The 20,668-nt window shown below is 39.2% G+C and overlaps 1 protein-coding gene across 1 annotated transcript in view; it reads right to left on the reverse strand.

Moving 5' to 3' along the window:
- Positions 1–763: 763 nt before the first annotated feature.
- The window catches only part of IPO11 (importin 11), a 146,922-nt gene continuing 127,017 nt past the window's right edge, over positions 764–20,668 (reverse strand). The window contains exons 28-30 of the mRNA XM_080681497.1: positions 8,111–8,206; positions 4,677–4,761; positions 764–2,114 (exon numbers count right to left, since the gene is read on the reverse strand). Coding sequence (XP_080537623.1) covers positions 1,950–2,114; positions 4,677–4,761; positions 8,111–8,206 — 346 coding nt within the window. The 3' untranslated portion in view covers positions 764–1,949. The remainder of the gene's footprint in view (positions 2,115–4,676; positions 4,762–8,110; positions 8,207–20,668) is intronic.

Genomic DNA, 20,668 nt, shown 5'->3' on the forward strand with positions numbered 1-20,668 from the left:
GGCTCCTCTAATATGAGAGAAACCATTTATAATAAAAACTTTAACATGTTATTGTTGGCTACCTGGGCCTTTGTCAGAGGGTGGGAGAACTCTCTGGAAAGTAAAATAAATAGAAAAGGAGTATGTTTACAGAACAGAAATGATAATCTTACATGTTTGCCAGGAGGCTGCATTAATAAACAGAATTCTGTAAATCAATACTTACATTTTATGTCTTAATTAAGCACTTAAAAATTCAAGATACATGGTGTTTTTTCTGAGCTATTTACAAAGCCTATTTTAATCTTTGATTTAAAAAAAATGAATAATCTCTTTCCCAGAGATAAGTTTTTTACCTTTTTCCAAAATGGCTATTTTAGTAATATCTGCTGTAACACTATAATGAAATCTGTCAGGACTGGGAAGATGAGCACTTCACTGCAGCTGAAGAACTGGAGTATGTTTGACAATTTTTTATTAACACTAATAGGAATAGTGCCTCAAATGAAAACAATTAAGACAACAAAAATAAATTATTCTCCGTAGATCAGTCTTGCAGACTGAGAAATGGTGATAAAGAAACAGCACAGAGAAGCTCTTAGACTTTAAATGAAAAGAGAAACTAAGGGGAACTACCGGTAGCTCCTGCCACACGCAGCACTGCCTCCTACCCGGACAGCGCCAACACCAGAGCATGAAAGAAAACTTCCCTTTAAAATTCACTGGGCAATTTTTATGAACTCTGTTTTTGTGTGTGGGGAAAAATAATCAGTCAAATCAAATGTAAGGTATCTTTGGAAAATTTAATTTGGACCACATTTTCTTTCTCTTGCTGAAAACACCCAATACTTCTATACATTCTGGGTTCCGCAGCTCACAGAGGGGCGGTGCTTTCCTGCAGTGACACGTTGTACCAACTCTCCACAGAAAGACCAGACATTTTCCAACAGTGTTTTTGAGTGTTTCCTTACAAACGCTTAAAAGGCTCCTAATAATAAGTGGTAAGTGAAACAAAGTAAGGCTGTATCTTCCCCACGTTTCCCCTTTTGTGGTGCTGCATGTTGGAGGAACAAGGAAGACTTGTCACATCAGTGTTGGCACCCACCTCACCACGGCCCTGAGGCAGTCCTGCGCCTGAGGAGCCTGGGATGGGTAAGTGGGAACAGCCGTGCTGCAGCACGGGTCTGGCCGCCTGAGTCTTCTTGGTGGCCCTGGGCCTCTGGAGGAACAAAGGAACTAGGACCAAATCCTGACCCGAGGTCTCCCACCTGGTACTGCAGTACCACAGATTCACTTCTGCAGGCCTTACAGTGAGTATTTAAAGACTAAATATAATTACTGAATATAAAATGAGAAAAAAATACCTTTACTAATTATGGTAACAAATTACTAGAATGAAAATAAAAGCATTCGTTTGATAAAACACGTTTTCTATGTCAGATGAAAGCAACTCCCTTGCAAGATAATCTATTAATGTGTATTTGTCACTATTTATATAGTTTTGCCTGGTGCACAGATTTCTTTAATTGCATCTGAACAGCTATGTCATTTCTCAAACTAGTAGTGTCATTAGCTTAAAAAAGAGATAAGGCAGCCAAATTTTACTAATTTTGGTTGCAGAAAAACATCTCAGACATTAACTTTCATTTTCTCAAACATTAAGAGCACATGATTAGAAGGTAATCAAATAGTTTCTTCTTTTATCAGGAAACTAAGCAGCTATACCATCAAATCTATCTCTAGTAAACACAGGGCCCCTCATAAATATAAAATTAAATTCTTTTGAGGAATAGGTTTGTGGTTTTAGTTATGCGGGATTTACATTCAGTCACTGCATTTTGTAGTAAAAAAGTGTGGTCTTTGCTTCTGTTTCACACACAGGCTTTCCTCGTGTCTCAGCAGGCGCTCACAGATGGCAGGTGGGTTCCCTGGCTGGCTGCGGGAGCGGAGGCAGCCGGAGTCCTGTGCTCTCAGAAGCCCTGCAGGAACTCCTGGAGCTGGGTGACGATCTCCGTGTCCACCGTTTCCATGAGGGACTGGAAGCCCTGCTCGCCCAGGAGCTCCTGCTGTGCCTTGAGCTTCTCGTAGGTGAACTGCTGCAAGGACACAGTGTGCACCGGGTCCTTTAGGGCCAGCTGTGAGACAGAGAGGACCACACTGTGTCAAAGGGCAAAACAGTCCCTCTTACACGCGCCTATCTAAAATTCTTCATAACCTCCCCCATAGCGACACACTGCCCCTGCCTCCCTTCTCACAAGAGATTCCCAAACAGCCTCATGGTGGAAATGTTTGTCAAATGAAATTCACTTGGTTTGTCTAACCTCAGGAACTAGGGCCTCTGAGCATGGAGTTGCAAGATTAGCACAATCTCTCAACAACTAAGGGTTCATCCATATAAAGACTCAAAACCTGGTAGAAAAGACCCTAAAAGGAATAGAACATGCTGAAGACCCTTAAACACAACTGTCCAGGGTTTCTCTTAGGAAAGCCAGGTAGTCTACTGTGGCAGGACCACAGGAAATGCACCCCCATCCTGGATTGCTATGCTATTCACATTCACTATATGCTTCTGGTTTAAAATGAGAAATAAAAATAACAAACAACATAAATGATAAACCAAACACGTACTCTTTCTCTCCCATTGGTATATTTGAAAAACAAAAGAAATATAATTAAATTAAAAATAGCCCATCATTCTACTCTCTAAAGATAATAACAGAAAACATTCTGGCCTCGGGTTGCAGGCTCCATCCCCAAGTGTGGGGGCATGCAGGACGCATCCAATCAATGATTCTCTCTCATCATTGATGTTTCTATCTCTCGCCTCCTCTTTGAAATCAATGAAAATATAATAAAAATAAACCTCTTCAAAATAGGAACTTCCTTATGTAGGACAATGATTTGCAAGAAGGGAAAAGTGACAATGAAAGTAGGAAAAACTGCCAAGAAGACAGTCTAAAGGTCACTGGAATGATATCTAAGTTACTGAAAGTAAGTTCTCCCAAACTAGGCCACATCTTTCATCTATAAACACGAAGACTTTATTTACTCTGACTCAATGCCACATTGCTGAAGTTTCCAAGGGACCAGTAGCAAAGTTGCTGAACTCTTCCTGATTAAGGTTTCTGGTAACAATACAAGTAAATAATGAAGAAATAATGAGGCTGCCTGCTTTGTAATACTCAAGAACAATACTGATGTCAGTTGGCAATTAATCTGAAATCTCAATTAAAAACAAAAAACAGAAGCCATCGCTTTATTTAATTCCAAGGGCATTTTCAAGATAATTTTCTTTCCAGTATCTTTTTATTACTATTATGTGGCCACTGTGAAAGATCTTAACCTCTGGATCTCAAACTATATTTTATTAATATTGTAGCCCTACAACAGAAAGAACTGCTAACCCAGGAGGCTGCCTGGTTATCAATTTGAGTCTTCATTATACCTCAGTTGGATTATTTAAATTCATTTCTTCCTATCCTCTTGGATTGTTTTAATGTCACTTGCAACTCTGCATGTTGTAAGAGCTAAATTAATCACTGAAACTGTATTTCTAAATTTGGGGAAGTTTAACATTGCTTTTGATGGTCTCAGTTGTAAGGAAAGTTATATTAAATCTACCATTTGAAATGTTCACTACTTTTTATAAAAGCAGCCTTAGGTAAAGTTGTGTGTCCAATGCCAGCCTTTTGTATGTTTCATCATCACCAGAAGACAGGTTCTGTGAGCAGATATTCAAGCTCACAGAGGAAATACTAATTACAAAGATCAATGCTTTGTACATGGTACTCTATTGCCATTGTGTGTCAATGTTCCTCTCTATCACTCTCTCCCCTCCTTCTCCCTCTCTTCCACTCTCTCTAGAAATCAATAGGAAAAATATCCTCGGGTGAGCTTTAAAAAAAAATTCAGGATTATAAATAATTTTAAAGGAAAGATATTTTAGCTCTAGCACGTTTGGCTCAGTAGGTAGAGCGTCGGCCTGAGGACTGAAGGGTTCTGGGTTCAATTCCAGTCAAGGGCACGTACTCGGTTACAGGCTCAATCCCAGCCCTGGTTGGGGCACTTGGAAGGAGGCAACCAATCAATGTGTCTCTGTCACATCGATGATTCTCTCACATGGATATTTCTCTCTCTCTGTCTCTGCCCCTCCCTTCTACTCACTCTAAAAATTAATGGAAAAATACCCTCAGGTGAGGATTTTTTTTTAAAAAAAGGAAAGATATTTTACATTTCCCATTCTTTATTCTTTTTTCTTATTATATTCCTATAGTAAGAAGTAATAGTTTTCTAAACAATTTAGCAATTAATTCAAAGGCATTTTATAAAAGTCTGAGATGTATATCCAAAAAAATTCATTGCAAAAAATCCAAGAAATAACCTGGAATGAAACAACTTCAGTGAATCTCCTCAAAACAAAAGAATCAGCATTACAACTTAAACACGATTTGAGGGCCATGTGTTTTCTGTGAGTAAAAGAACAAACCCACTGCTCTGCTAAGACAATAAACAATTATTTCACATCAAGGAATAAAATTAATCTGTTTCAGGAATAAACTCCCAATTTCAAAACTCAGTTAGCTTACCTTAATCTTGCAATAAGGGATAGAGGAATGGACTAACAGATATTTTCAAGCCTACAGAATATGATGATATATGCTTCTCCCAAATTTTTAGAAGCTACCTTTGTAACTTACCATTTTTTTCCTCTTATCCTGTTCTGTGGGTGGTTCTTCATCTTCTGTTGCTTTTGGTTCTTCAAGATGAGACATCAACATACAGCTACAGTTTTTAAGAAATGTTTCTAATAAATTTTTAAGTTTTTAACATACTAAAAACAAATCCTCAAAATCACTGACAACATTTATGCCTCTATATGCCAAAATGTGAGGAATAGCTAGATGAATTAGATTTATAAGTTAAAAATATTTAATTACGCCAAAACCGGTTTGGCTCAGTGGATAGAGCGTCTGCCTGCGGACTGAAAGGTCCCAGGTTCGATTCCGGTCAAGGGCATGTACCTTGGTTGCGGGCACATCCCCAGTAGGGGGTGTGCAAGAGGCAGCTGATCGATGTTTCTCTCTCATCGATGTTTCTAACTCTCTATCCCTCTTCCTTCTTCTCTGTAAAATATCAATAAAATATATTTAAAAAAAAAATTTAATTACAAAACAATATTTCACTTTAAAAAGGGCTATACCAAAAAAATTTAGAGCATTTTACTTGAGCATTTAAGGTAGTAAACTCTAAGATATTTATTTATAGGCAAAATTTGAACCATATATTACTTGGCAGTCAGGTGTACCCTTTGTCTTTCTAAAAAATGATACTTACAAACATTTAAAATTAATACTTCTTTTACTACTAAGTTTCATTGTCTGTAGATTATTACACATGTTTCATAACAGTAGCAATAATTTAAAACATAACATCATTAAAACTCTATTGATTATGTAACCATCAACTTTATGCTCCAAATGACATAACCACTAGGCTACAAGGAACTTGTCCCTGATGGCACCTATACCTGCAGGACAGTTATAAATCATTTTGTTTTGAATATCTGCATCACTGCTCTTCACCATTAGCAGAGATGACAGAAATGCATTTTCCCACTTAGTCAACACTGGTGCCAAGAAGACTAGAAATGAATAGTGTCTAGTGTATCAAGTTGATGGGAACAAACCTCACTGTTTCCTAGTGTAGAAGAGGGGAATTCAGTAATTAATCAGAGTCATAGGTCCCTAACCAATAAACTGAGGCAAAGAAAGCTTGGTTTCTCTTATATTTTGTAGTAAAGTTACATGCTAGACACATTTTATTTATAGCCTATCTAATGAAAGGGTAATATGCAAATTAAACGTCACTCCATCACAAAGACGGTGGCACCCATAGCCACAAGATGGCGGCGCCCAGTCCTCTCAGCCCCTCTGGAGTCCTCCAGTCCCGGGGAGGGGAGGGGGGACGGCCACTGAGAGCGGGCAGCATAAGCGGCCTGGCGGAATGCTTGCTTCGTCATCGCCCCGTGGAGACTCTGACAACAGGGAGGAGGAAGTCCCATCCCCACAGAATCAGCCAGAATCAGCCGTTGGTCAGATAGCTCTCAACTGCCTAACAGCCAGGACTCTCATTCACCTGCATCTCAGACCGTGATAGCAGGGAGGTGGGACTATGTCTAAAGAGCAACTATTGATACAATGTAGTTCTGCAGCTGGAAGAAGCCTGCGTTATGCACAGAAAATGCCTGAAGACCAACACGTGTCTGATCTTGAAAGAAGGTGGTGCCTGTGACAGAATGTATCTGAAAAGCTACTATTGGCAAAATGTAGCTCTGAAGCTGAAAAAAGCCAGCGTCATCGACAGAAAATGTCTAAAGACCAACGTGCCTCTGAAGTTGAAAGAAGGCGGTGGCGATGACAGAATATGTCTAAAGAACAGTCATCAACAAGTACTACCAATGCTGGTAGGAACTGCCTTCTCAGTGAAAATGGAGTACGTGAGGATGCAATTCTCGAACATAGTAGTGGTGCAATGACTGTTAGATGTCAATTTTGCCTATCACTAAATTTCTCTGATGAAAAACCATCCGATGGGAAATTTACTCGATGTTGTAGCAAAGGTAAAGTCTGTCCAAATGATATACATTTTCCAGAATACCCGGCATATTTAAAAAGATTAATGACAAACGAAGATTCTGACAGTAAAAATTTCATGGAAAATGTTAGTTCCATAAATAGTTCTTTTGCTTTTGCTTCCATGGGTGCAAATATTGCATCGCCATCAAGATATGGGCCATACTGTTTTAGAATACACGGACAAGTTTATCACCATACTGGAACTTTACATCCTTTGGATGGTGTTTCTCGGAAGCAGGGGAGGGACCAGGCCTGCAGGGGAGGGCAGTTGTGTGTGTGTGTGGGGGGGACCAGGCCTGCAGGGGAGGGCAGTTGTGGGGGGGGGGGACCAGGCCTGCAGGGGAGGGCAGTTGGGGGCGACCAGGCCGGCAGGGGAGGGGAGTTGGGGGCAATCGGTCTGGCAGGGGAGCAGTTAGGTGTCTATCAGGCTGGCAGGGGAGTGGTTAGGGCGTGATCAGGCTGGTAGGCAGAAGTGGTTAGGGGCATTCGTGCAGGCAGGCAGGCGAGCGGTTGGGAGCCAGCAGTCCTTGATTGTGAGAGGGATGTCCGACTGGGATCGGGCCTAAATGGGCAGTCAGACATCCCTTGCGGGGTCCCAGATTGGAGAGGATACAGGCTGGGCTGAGGGACACCCCCACCCCAGTGCATGAATTTTGTGCACCGGGCCTCCAGTATGTTTAATAAGATTCAACAACATATATCTGCTTTTCAATATTTCTCAACAAAATATGATTCAAACAGCAATCTTTCCCATTTCTATAGATGGGAAAATGGGCTCAATCATTACTGAGGGAACCTCAAGGTGGCCTGGAATCTCATAAAGCCCTGCTTATTATTATATAAAATGTGTCCTTTATCAACAGTAATAAGAGAAAAGTTGAAGCAATTCTACTAACTACAAAAGGATAAAATGATTGACTGTTTAAAAGAATTTCAAATTAATAACTATATAAATATGAGATTATCAGCATTCCTGATAACATGATTTTAACTATTCTCCAAAGAATATAATTTTAACTGTTCTCTTTGAAACTAGTTAAGTACCATGTGACCCTCTAATATCTTAAAAGTGCCAGTGATGCTTACATCAGGCAAATACAAAAAACCGGATGCTTGTCCATCTCTTTTACCCCATAACTTGCCTAAAAGGGGAAGAAACTTTGTTAGTTGGAAAAAAACCAACCTATTAAAACATTTTTAAAAAGGAATTCATATGCTAATATACACTTGGGTTTTTTTAAGTTAATGTCAAATCATAAAATAATTAAGATCAAAAAAGCCCAATTTAGAATTTCGCTATAACAAGGTAAAGCTGATCTTAAAATAAACAAGAAATAGTATAAGCAAAATACATTTTTTTCTTTATAGAAGACAAAATTAAAACAGTTGCTATTCTGTTTTTATATGGTGATAGTGAGCAAAACTCATGCAGGATATAATTAATTACCCCTCCCCCCAAGAATTGTAAAGTGCAATTAATTAAATGATCCACCTACTCTTTATATGTTCTTGTCTCAGGATCTTCCGTCATGACATCATGGAGGCCCTCCACTGAAATGTTTATAATTCCACAGAATTTATCTTGTATAACACTAGAATAAAGGGAGAGCAAAACAGGTTAAACTGAATATTTCAATAGGTGCTCTTTTTTCTAATTATCCTCTTCAACATGAAGAGAAATTTTAGTTCTAAAATTCCAAGAAAATTTTCAAAATATATTTCTTAAAGCAGAAATTCTATTTTGTACATCTATTAAGACTTCTCTTTCACTAGATTATTAGTGTGCTTGGATACTAGAAAGGTAGATTAGATAGAAAAGAGATGCTTTATAATATTCTTTAACTTACTATAATAGTCTTGTGTTGACTTTATAACCAAAAAGGTAAAGATACAAAAATGTTGAAGATTAAAAATCTCTATTCTCCTAAAGACACTATCAAGAAAAAGAAAAGCCATAGACTAGGACGCGCGAGCTGCGGTTTGCCACTCTGTTGACTAATGAGTTTGTCGACCACTGGACTAGGAAAAAACATTTGTAAAACATGTATTTACTTGGAACCAAAATATATAAAAAAGTGAAAACTCAGTAAGACAAATAACTCAATTTTAAAATGGGTAATATTTGAACAGAGATTCTGCCAAAGAATACATCCTATATAATAAAAGCCTAATATGCTAAGTGTCTGGTCGTCCAGTCGGCCACTCAACCAATCAAAGCATAATATGCTAATGATATGCTAAGGCCGCTCAACCACTCGCTATGACATGCACTGACATCCAGGGGGCAGGCACTCCAACTGGTATGTTAGCTTGCTGCTGGGGTCCAGCCAATTGAGACTGAGCGAGATGGGCCGGACACGCCCTGGAGCACTCCCACACTCCCTCCCTGGCTGGCCAACCTCCCACATCTCTCCCTGGCCCCAATCGTGCACCAGTGGGGTCCCTTGGCCTGGCCTGTGCCCTCTTGCAATCTGGGACCCCTCGGGGGATGTTGGAGAGCCAGTTTCAGCCCAATCCCACAGGCCAGGCCGAGGGACCCCGAATCCGTGCACTGGGCCTCTAGTAAGTATATAATATATATATCGATGTCATATATCAGTAACTAAAAAGATGTTCTATGTCATTAGTTATCTGAGAAATGCAAATTAAAACCACAATGAGAAAAATAATAAAACCACAATGAGATTTTAATAAAAGTAAAGTTAAGAAGATTGACATAATTTGAGTGCTCAAAAGTCTGAGAAACAACAGGACCTCTCATACATTGCGAGTAAGAATAAAAAATGGCACATTCATTTTGGAAGACACATTGGCAATTTTTATGGAGTTAAGCACACTCCATTATAACCAAGCAATCCCATTCCCAGGTTATTTACCCAAGACTAAAACAAGTACCCTCAGATCTGTATGTGACTATCTATAGTAGCTTTATTCATTAAAATCCAAAACTGCAAATGATCGAAATGTCTATCAACTAATGAGTGGATAAACAAACTGTGGAACACTAATTCACTGGAATAGTAGTTAGCAATGAAAAGGAACAAACTACAGATACATGAAACAACTTGGATAAATCTCAAAAACATTACACTAAGAAATAAAATAGACTCAAAAGGCTAATATTGTATGACTCCATTTATGTGACTTTCCAGAAAGACAAAATTATTTATTTGGTCAGTGGCTGCTAGGCAAAAAACACAGGGGAACTTTTTGGCGTGATGGGAATATTCTATACTTTGGTAGTGGTTACATTTGCTAAAACTATGCTTAAGAGGTTTTACTACAGGTAAACTATACCTTAATAAACCTGACTTTAAAAAAGTGGGAGTACATACCCATCCACTCACTGGCACACCTAATTTTAATATTTGATTTTAAAACCAACTGAATAAATTACAACTTTTGTCTCCAGGGAACTTACAGTATCATTTCTATCAGGGACACAGTGTTCTCATACTGCACTAACATGCATAACTAATTTTTTTTAAAATATATTTTATTGATTTTTTACAGAGAGGAAGAGAGAGGGATAGAGAGTTAGAAACATCGATGAGAGAGAGACATCGATCAGCTGCCTCCTGCACGCCCCCTACTGGGGATGTGCCCGCAACCCAGGTACATGCCCTTGACCGGAATCAAACCCAGGACCCTTCAGTCCGCAGGCCGACGCTCTATCCACTGAGCCAAGCCGGTTAGGGCTGCATAACTAATTTTTAAAATGTTCAGTAAAGTAGTTCCCAAAGTCATCACACTTTGGGCCACATTCCCACCTTTGTAAAGTCAGAACTCTTTGTCTATACATTCAAATGTGATCTGATTTTAGAAAAACGAAATCACCACATGAGCAAACAATAACCAGTTGATGTCATTCTAATACATTGTAATCTGCATGTAAAACTCTAGTGTTTGAGTATATATTCTTGATGTTAATATATTTCCTTTATAAAAGACTAAAAAATCTCTAAAGAAACAAACATATGGTCTACCTTATTAGGACTTATTGAAAAACACTGGAATGAAAATTAAAAAACCAAAACTTTTCACCAAAAGTTCAGCTACTAACTGTGCAATCCTACTGAAGTTAACTTATTTCTCGAGGTGTTGGTCTCCCTGTCTGTAAAATGAAGGCTGGAGTCAGGGATAGCAAAAACATGGGAGGAAATAAAGCCATTTCCCCCTCCTGCTTCAGAGTACTTCACCACTAACCCATCCCAGCATGCTAAGCAGGCAGGGCCTGAGATTCCTGTTGAACATCTGGCATTCTATCAACCACTGATCTCAATCAGCTGAAAAAGACAAAAGCCCTCTAAACTACAGCTTCCAAGGCTCTCTAAAGGGCTGGTGTCAATGTTATTTAGGAAGAATCCTCAGGGAGCTGCCTACTTACATCACCTCCAAGCACCAAGAAATTTCACAAGAAATCAATGGAATTTCTGAATACTGTGTGTTTTCTCAAACGAATGTGAGTTTTCCTAACAGATACTTAACAACTGGAGAATGACTGTTCTGCTGGTGGGTGAATGTGAATTACAAGGAAGTATATTAAAGAGAGAGATAAAAATGTATAATTTGACAGCCAGCTCATTTGTTTATGTCTTTTACATCAAATTATCATATTGATCAATGTTGGTGCTACCAGCACGAGCACATGTTTTTGAAGAGAAGGTAAGAAGTTATATCTTTGCTATATGAAATTATAAAAAATTAGCAATATGCTAAATTTACAAATAATGCAGCAATTCTAGAGCATTAGGCTTCAAGTCAGACATGAGCATTTATAAGACTTAGCCTTCAAGTCTAAGAACAGATATTGATAGACTGCAGCATAGATAAAACAAACTTTGCACAATTTTTGCCAAAAGCAGTAACTTCACCCCTTTCTCATAAATGATGAGGCTGTTAGATGACACTGCTAGGACCAGAATAAACCTTGAAAAGTTCTGAGGCAAATCTAATGCGTTCAGGAACTTCAGATTTCTAGAAAGCCAAAAGATAGAGTTAGTGAATGATGACCAAAAAAAGATGTTAAAAAGTTAGAATCAAGAATGGATAATGAGCCCTAACAGGTTTGGCTCAGTGTATAGAGCACCAACCCATGGACTGAAGGGTTCTGGGTTCGATTCAGATCATGAGCACGTACCTCGGTTGCAGGCTCGATCCTCGGCCCTGGTTGGGCACATTGTGGGAGGTAACCAGTCGATGTGTCTCTCTCACATCCGTCTTTCTCTGTCTCTCCCCCTCCTTTCCACTCTCTCTAAAAATCCATGGAAAAATATCCTCGGGTGAGGATTAACATCAACGACAAAAGAATGGATAATGATATTCAGAGAAGCAGAATGGACACAGGCCAGAGGACAATGGTCTGCTCAGCCTGTCCATGCTCTTCAGAGAGAAAACTATAGCCCTGGCCCATGCTTATTCAGACTTAGAGAAGTCAGTCGTGTGATTATTGGAATTTACTCTCTCCTTCCCTCCTCTGCCTCCAACTGGATTTCCAGCTCTCCGAAGTGACAGGCTTGGAAGAAGGCTGTCTAGTAGGGATAAAGGAAGGGAGGTGAGGCAGCCTGTCAGTTGGTCGGTCAGTCATTCTTTTCATGGGAGTGTGACATGCTGCACAGAAAAGGTCACAGGAGGCAGAGATGTAGCTGGAGTTCGGGGGTGAAGACCAGTAAACTGGAGACACCATGCTCACCCTGGAGTACCTATTAAGTGCCAGAGGGGAGGAGGCACAGACATCCAGTTCAAAAAGGGGGAAAATGACTATAGCCTGGAGTGGAAAGGCATGGGAGCTAGCTTTGAATGGGAAGAGTTAATTCTAGAAAAGAAGGACTGAAGAAAAAGAGTGGAAAGGGAGAAGCCATATTCTGGGATGAGTAAAAGGAGAAGTTAGACAATGATTATCTTCAAGGAATTCAAGTTCAAAAACACCAAAAGGATGTACCTCAATTACCACTCACTCAGCAGTTTGGGAAAAGTACCCCCCAAAAAGCCACAAGAGGCTTGTACTTTCCTGGCATATAGAACACATATTTAAAGAAAATAAGCATTAAGAAGTTATATATTCTTGTTCTCCTTTTGTAAGTATTATAAAAGTGTTCCCTCCAAATGTGTAAATGTAACATTTCAAAATGAAGCCTTTAAAAATCTATTTCTTTTAGGCAGTATTCAATATGAAGTGTTGAATATTAGTCTTTGCTTCACTTGTTCACATTACTCTCAACCTTGTCTTTTATAAATTAAAAATCAACCTTGTTTTTTATAATATACAACTTTTCTGAATAAAATGCATTAATATGTGATTAGACATTTAAAACGAACCAGTCAAAAGAGAGCTATAAACCCTCAGAGGAATGAAATGAAAATAGGTTTGGAGGAAAAAGGGGAAATGTTAAAAGGTAAGTACTTAGATAATCTCATATTCACTATCTCTTTAAACACAACAAGATATTACTTTCTGTTGTATGTATTTTCTTTTGAAAAACACTTCAAGTGTTTTGTTTCACATGTGTTATAGGAGTTATGAGTAATACTTTATTAGACTTCTTCTCGGTGTACCATCCTCTAATTGTCTTCTCATGCACATTCATTCAAATCCGTTGTCGAGTATAATGTGGAAAAGTGAAGGTAGCCAGAGAAACCATGTAATTTTATATTCCACTCAGTTCTTAACACCTCAAACCAGTGCTTAATAAGTGATATTTCACATTAACTAGGACATAGCAATTTAGTCCTGAAAAGATTAGCTAAATTCTATGCTAGCTTCTACAATACAGTAAAACAAACAAACAAACAAACAAACAAACAAAAAAGCAACAACTGTGATTACTGAATATCCTAGACAAAACTTAATACAGGAGGTGTATTTACACCAAAATACCAATTAATGTGTAAAGAAAGATGTGATTAGAAAAAGTGGTCATATTATCCAGGCCAACCTTTCCTAATGAATAGCTCACCATAGTTAAATTAAGTTCATTCATTTTAGTCAACATTTTATGAGCCCACAAAATGTGTCAACCATCACTATAGGCCTCAGGGATGATAAAGATGTCCACCCTCAGAGAACTCAGAAACTCAAGGAAGCTTAAAGTCTAGGGCACATAATTTTGAATGCACATAGGGAAGTGTGTTGCACTTGTGAATGCTACCTGTTGTATGATTTAGAGGGGAAAAACTGAGGAAAGCACTGTGCAAGCTAAGGAGTTGATTATGAACTAACAGTCTGCAAGAAGGACAAAGGAATTAAACAACAAATGAGATTTTCATTCTTTGTTTTAAATCATTATGATATTCTGAATAGTTAACTGTCTTTCCTAGTTCTTACAGGCATTTCTGACTCATTAACTGGCACTTATCTGAAGTCAGGGAATCCTGTCACCTGGCTAGTGCTAAAGAAGCACTGGCCAATTATTATTCTCTAACTCTCATCTCTGGCCCCCAGAGACGTGGGATCTTAGAATTTTCAAGTTAACTCATCTTTCATTGATTGCATTAGGGTAGATGCTCCTCCTAAAGAACCCCCAATTTTGATATAAACTTATTTTCATTTCACAATGTTAAATGGGATCCAACTGATTGTTTCCTTATTACTTAGGGCTTCAAGGAGGCAAATGGGTGCTTTCTGCTCCAGTCTCTTAAGTTTCATTCTTTCTCCTTGATTTAAGAACTTTCAAGGGCTATCAAGAACCTCTGCACTCTCTATCGAACCCACCGCTCCAAAGGTACATTGCATTACTCTTCCTTCCAGCTTTCAACCCGTTAAGTCAGCACCACCTGGATGTAAGAGTTCCAGACTCCTCCATCTGCTTACTCCCCTTCTGCTCCTCCAATGTTCTCCCTCCATTTCCTATTCACCTTCATTCACCCTTCCTTCGTGAGGCCTTCCCTGACCACTTTAACCACTGTAAGTGAGCACTCTGTCCTTTGAATGTTCAGTAGCCTAAAACCCCTGCACTATCCATTTGGCATGCAATTACTGTGGCACCTTTTATACCATCTTCTCCTAAAGGGCTTCTCCTAATGCCCTTTAATTTTTCATGCCTGCTCTCCCTAAGATTATAAGTAACATTAGGCAGAGCCTATACATTATGTCAACATTTTTATGTTTCATAGATTACCATTATGCATAATGTGAACACTCAATAAATAATCATGGGAATTAATGATCCCCAAAGTCCTCGCTCATTTTCTTTTCAGAATATTTTTACTTATTTCTTTTTAAATTACAAGCATGGGTAGCTGAGTTGCAGATAACACATTACAGCTTATTACTCTACACTAGACATGAGGCAGAAAATGGAACAGAAAGTCAGCTGTGTTAGACTCTATTTCTGAAATAGTCATTTGAGAAAACGCAAGGAAAATTTAACACCATGGATAAGAGAAGAATGAACGTAAAAGAGGAGAATGAAAGTAAAATCGAAAAGGAAAAATATTAGTAACCAGAACATTTTCTTCCTTTTTACTTATCACAAACTCTTTTCCTTTTCTTATTTGACAGACTTGGCCGATAATTTATCTGAAACAAGTTACAAAGACACTACAGAAAGGAGACAGGCCTTCTCAAAGATCTGCTAGTTTTGTTTTTCAAGTATGTGGTAAGTGATGTTACATACACACAAACATTAAATAAATAAGTGAGAACATGAAACACTGTGCTCAGTAAGGAAAGACATTTGATCTTTTAAAAGAATTTCACAGTTTCAGTAATTTGTCTTTTCAGTCAAATGCACATTAATCTTGACTTAGTATTTCCTAAAGCTATGATATTTTAAGGCATTCTCTGGGTCTATAAAAATATCTATCTGTAGGAGAAACCAAGATGGCGGCATAGGTAAGCACCTAAACTGCTGCCTCGCACAACAATTTCAAAACTAAAACTAAAAGACAGAATGGACACCATCCAGAAACACAGGAAAGCTGGCTGAGTGAAAATTCTACAACTAGAAGGAAAGAGAAAAGCTCACAGAGAATTGGAGGTACAGCAAAGGGTCTTTGTGCGCGCAGAGAAGAAGGGCGGCTAAGAGCCTGGCTGACTATCTCTGGCAAAAGGGGGAAGGAAGCCCCCGACTGCACTGAACCCCAGTTCTGACTGCACTGAACCCCAGTTCTGGGCGAAACCCCGTGGAACCAGGCTCATACAGGGGGAGTCTGGACTGTCAGGTAGAGAGAAAGGCACCCGGAGACTCGGAGACCCGGGGGAGACCCGGGGGAGTCCCGGTGGGCAGGGGTCTGGAGGCGCGCGTGCCAGTGTGCACAAAAACTGCGGAGGTTGCCACAGGCTTTCCCTAGCAGAAGGGAGTCAGAAGCTCCTGACTGCACTGAACCCCAGTTCTGACTGCACTGAACCCCAGTTCCAGGCGAGCCCCCAGGGGACCCACGCTCTTACGGGGGGGAATCTGGACTCTCGGGCGGAGGCTCGGGAGCTGGGGAAGGCAGAGGTCTGGAGGCGCGCGCACCAGTGCACACAAAGACTGCGGAGGTTGCCACAGGCTTTCCCTAGTGGAAGGGAGTCGGAAGCTCCTGACTGCACTGAGCCCCAGTTCTGACTGCACTGAACCCCAGTTCCAGGCGAGCCCCTGGGGACCCACGCTCTTGCCGGTGGAATCTGGACTCTCAGGCGGAGACTCGGGAGCCGGGGATGGCAGAGATCTGAAGGTGCGCACGCGCGCGCAAGAGCAAGGCTGACAGGAAGCCAAGACTGTCTGGTCCACCCTGAGACACCACCCCATCCAAGCTGATCACAGAGGCTTTTGCAATTTGGCAAGTCTAATCCTATAAGGCTGTCTCCAGCACCCAACTTCTCCCAGCATAGACACAGCTGATCCTTACAGCCAACTGGCCTGGAGGTAAATTCCTCCCAGTGATACCAACAACAATCAAGACTTCATTACAACAAGGCTGTACACACAGTCCACAAAGGGGTGCACCAAGAGTATCCACCTCAGGTTAACTGGGGAGGCCGACCCACTGGGTAATATAGGAAACCTAGCACACAAAGCTACCCTACCAACTCAGGGAAGCAGTGAAAATGGGGCGACAAAGAAACAGATCACAAACGAAAGATATGGAGGAAAACAAATGACTGGATATACAATTCAAAACCACGGTTATAAGGCTTTTCAAGAATATCCTAGAAAAGGCCGATAAATATGACGAGACCCTCGAAGATATGAAAAAGGACCAACTATAAATTAAACATACACTGACTGAAATAAAAAATATTATACAGAGACCCAACATCAGACTAGAGGAACACAAGAATAAAGTCAAAGAATTGAAATACAAAGAAGCAAAAAACACTCAACCGAAAAAACAAAAAGAAAAGAAAAAAATCCAAAAAGTTGAAGATAGTGTAAGAAGCCTCTGGGACAAATTCAAGCGTACCAACATCAGAATTATGGGGGTGCCAGAAGAAGAGAGAGAGCAAGGTACTGAAAACCTATTTGAAGAAATAATGACTGAAAACTTCCCCCACCTGGTGAAAGAAATAGACTTACAAGTCCAGGAAGCACACAGAACCCCAAACAAAAGGAATCCAAAGAGGACCACACCAAGACACATCATAATTAAAATGCCAAGAGCAAGAGACAAAGAGAGAATATTAAAAGCAGCAAGAGAAAAACAGTAATTACCTACAAGGGAGCACCCATACGACTGTCAGCTGATTTCTCAACAGAAACTATGCAGGCCAGACGGGAGTGGCAAGAAATTTTCAATGTGATGAATAGCAAGAACCTACAACCAAGATTACTCTACCCAGCAAAGCTATCATTCAGAATTGAAGGGCAGATAAAGAGCTTCACAGATAAGAAAAAGCTAAAGGAGTTCATCACCACCAAACCAGTATTATATGAAATGCTGAAAGGTATTCTTAAAGAAGAGGAAGAAGAAAAAAGTAAAGATAAAAATTATGAACAACAAATACATATCTGTCAACAAGTGAACCTAAAAATCAAGTGAATTAAAAACCTGAGGAACAGAATAATCTGGTGAATATAATAGAATCAGAGGCATAGAAAGGGAGTGGAATGATAATTCTCAGGGGGAAAGGGGTATGGGGGATTCAGGTAGAGACTGGACAAAAATCATACACCTATGGATGAGGACAGTGGGGGGGGGGAGGTAAGGGCAGAAGGTGGGGTGGGAACCAGGTGGAGGGGAGCTATGGCGGGGGGGGGGGGGGGGGGGGGGGGAAGGAGAAACAATTGTAATAATCTGAATAAAGATTTATTTAAAAAACAAAACAAAACAAAACAAAAACCTGAGGAACAGAATAATCTGATGAATATAATAGAATCAGGGGCATAGAAAGGGAGTGGAATGTTAATTCTCAGGGGGAAAAGGGTATGGGGGGGTTCAGGAAGAGACTGGACAAAAATCATACACCTATGGATGAGGACAGTGCGGGGGAGGTAAGGGCAGAAGGTGGGGTGGGAACCGGGTGGAGGGGAGCTATGGGGGGAAAAAGGAGAAACAATTGTAATAATCTGAATAAAGATTTATTTTTTAAAAATCTATCTGTAAAGTATATGAATGGCAGAAACTTCATGCAAAATGATTTTTCCTTGCTTTATAAAAAGATGTACTTTAAGAAAATCCAACTTTCTTGTGCTTATTTACCTCCCTTAAAAAACAAACATACAGGCTTAAAATTATTTCTGTCCTTTTGTATGATTATGATCCAAAACAGAGGTGTTCAGAAAACCAAATGCCTTTAGAAAGATAAAGAAAAAAATTTAATTCCCAAGGGCACATATAAATGAAATATTCTAATATTCATTTGGCTACCCTAAATAATAAACTTAGATTGAATGTAAACAGGACTTTAGTTTCTTTCTTCTTGTCCGAGTTTTATTAGTATTTTTCTAGTGAGCATTTTACATTTCCATATTTATATAACTGATCCTTCATCATAAATTATGTGCCTTAAATTACTTCTCTGTGGATGGATTTACATATTTCTATCACATCTCCATTCCCTTGGATGTAGAAGGAAAACAGTCATGCAGAAACAAACAAAATTTTCAGTTACCTTTTCCGAACAGTTTCATAATATAATATTGCTGATTTACAGTGTTTCATAGTAGCAGGCCCAAGAAATTAGAATTTTCTTTGATCTAACCAGACCATAATTCTACTATCTGTACATCATCACACTTAATATTTGAAGTTAGTTTCACATCATTATATCTTAAATATAGATCAGTGCAATTAGGGTAATTTAAGAAAATAAATTTTTAAGCACTAAGAGCCACAACCAAATAAAATATCCTCTTAACTATACTTTTCTACTTATATTGTTTAATAGGATTTAGCAAAGAACAAGTTTATTGAAAGAAAATGGCAACAGAAGAAAGCCTTGATTTATCAGTCCTATTACAAAATTTCTACCATATCAGAGGCTACAAAAGTGGTGACATTTACACTAAAATTAGTTTGCTTTGTTTCGCGCCCCCCCCCCCACCCCCCCCCCCCCCCGTTAAATATTTTTCCAGGACCAAGGCTGCAGATACTTTCGTCATTTAAATGGAAACATATATCCTTTCTACAGGGCAATTTTCTGCATGGTCATGGCAAAGTGCATTGATAAATCTAATACCCCTGACAAATACTGGAAAGGAAATGGAATAAAAAAAAATTCAGAGTAGAAATTCACTAAGTTATTTTAAAATGAAAATTGAATTTTTTACACTCAACAATGATACTTACAAAGGCTTTTATATTATAAACCCTTCCCCTAAATAACTGTTTTTAATGCACATACACAAGGGGGAAAAGGTGATTATTAAGACAATGAAAAATAACTACAATCAACTATGAAAAGAAACTGCCATATTATGTGATTTTCAAGAGTAAGGCTGCTTTAAGAAAGAAACATTGCCAAATGAAGACATACTAAGGTTCACTAAAAAAGGAGGTGATCAAAGACTGTATGGAACTATTTGGAAAAAACATTCCATTGAAGAAGCCCAAGAAATGCTTGTTTTGCATGTTTATAGAATTCACTTGACAGATTGGTTCTTATTTTGTAAAAAAAGTAAAAGAATTTACTAGGAATTTGGTAATTATGAGGTTGAGGTATGACCTTACCACTGTATACACTGAGTGGCCAGATTATTATGATCTCTGAATGCATAATAATCTGGCCACTCAGTATATATCCTATATAATAAAAGGCTAATATGCAAATTGTCCCCTCGACCAGGAGTTCAACCAGCAGGCAGGCCGGCCAACCGCCCATGTCCCCTCCCCCTAGCCAGGATGGCCGGACCCCAACCATGCACGAATTCATGCACTGGGCCTCTAATAGGCCCGTTCAGAGATCATAATAATCTGGCCACTCAGTGTATATTGGACATTGTTGAAAACAAAGCTATGCAATAAATAATTACAGGGTAATCATAAATATATATATACCTTCAGGACAAGTTTTGTAAAGCCGAGTGTGCTGTTATTAAAGTTATATGAAAAGGTTCTTGTGGCTTAAAGTTAAATTCCTGGGAAGTGCTGTATGTCATAAAGCTCAGACCAAAATGAAAATAATGTGCTCTGGAAAACAGTGTTACATGATCAATCTCAATACCAGATATCAAGCTGTATTACAAAGCCACTGTTCTCAAAACTGCCTGGACTGGCACAAGAACAGACATATAGATCAACGGAATAGAACAGAGAACCCAGAAATCGACCCAAACCACTAAGCTCAATTAGTATTTGACAAAGGAGGCAAGAACATACAATGGAGTCAAGACAGTCTCTTCAATAAATGGTGTTGGGAAAATTGGACAGATACATGCAAAAAAATGAAACTAGACCACCAACTTACACCATACACAAAAATAAACTCAAAATGGATAAAGGACTTAAACGTAAGATGGGAAACCATAAAAATATTAGAGGAATCCACAGGTGGCAAAATCTCAGACATATGCCGAAGCATTATCTTCACCAATACAGCTCCTAGGGCAATGGAAACTAAAGAGAAAATAAACAAATGGGACTACATCAAAATAAAAAGCTTCTGTACAGCAAAAGAAACCATCAACATAACA

The sequence above is a fragment of the Plecotus auritus genome (assembly GCF_963455305.1).
Source record: "Plecotus auritus genome assembly, chromosome: 7".
Classification (NCBI taxonomy): Eukaryota; Metazoa; Chordata; class Mammalia; order Chiroptera; family Vespertilionidae; genus Plecotus; species Plecotus auritus.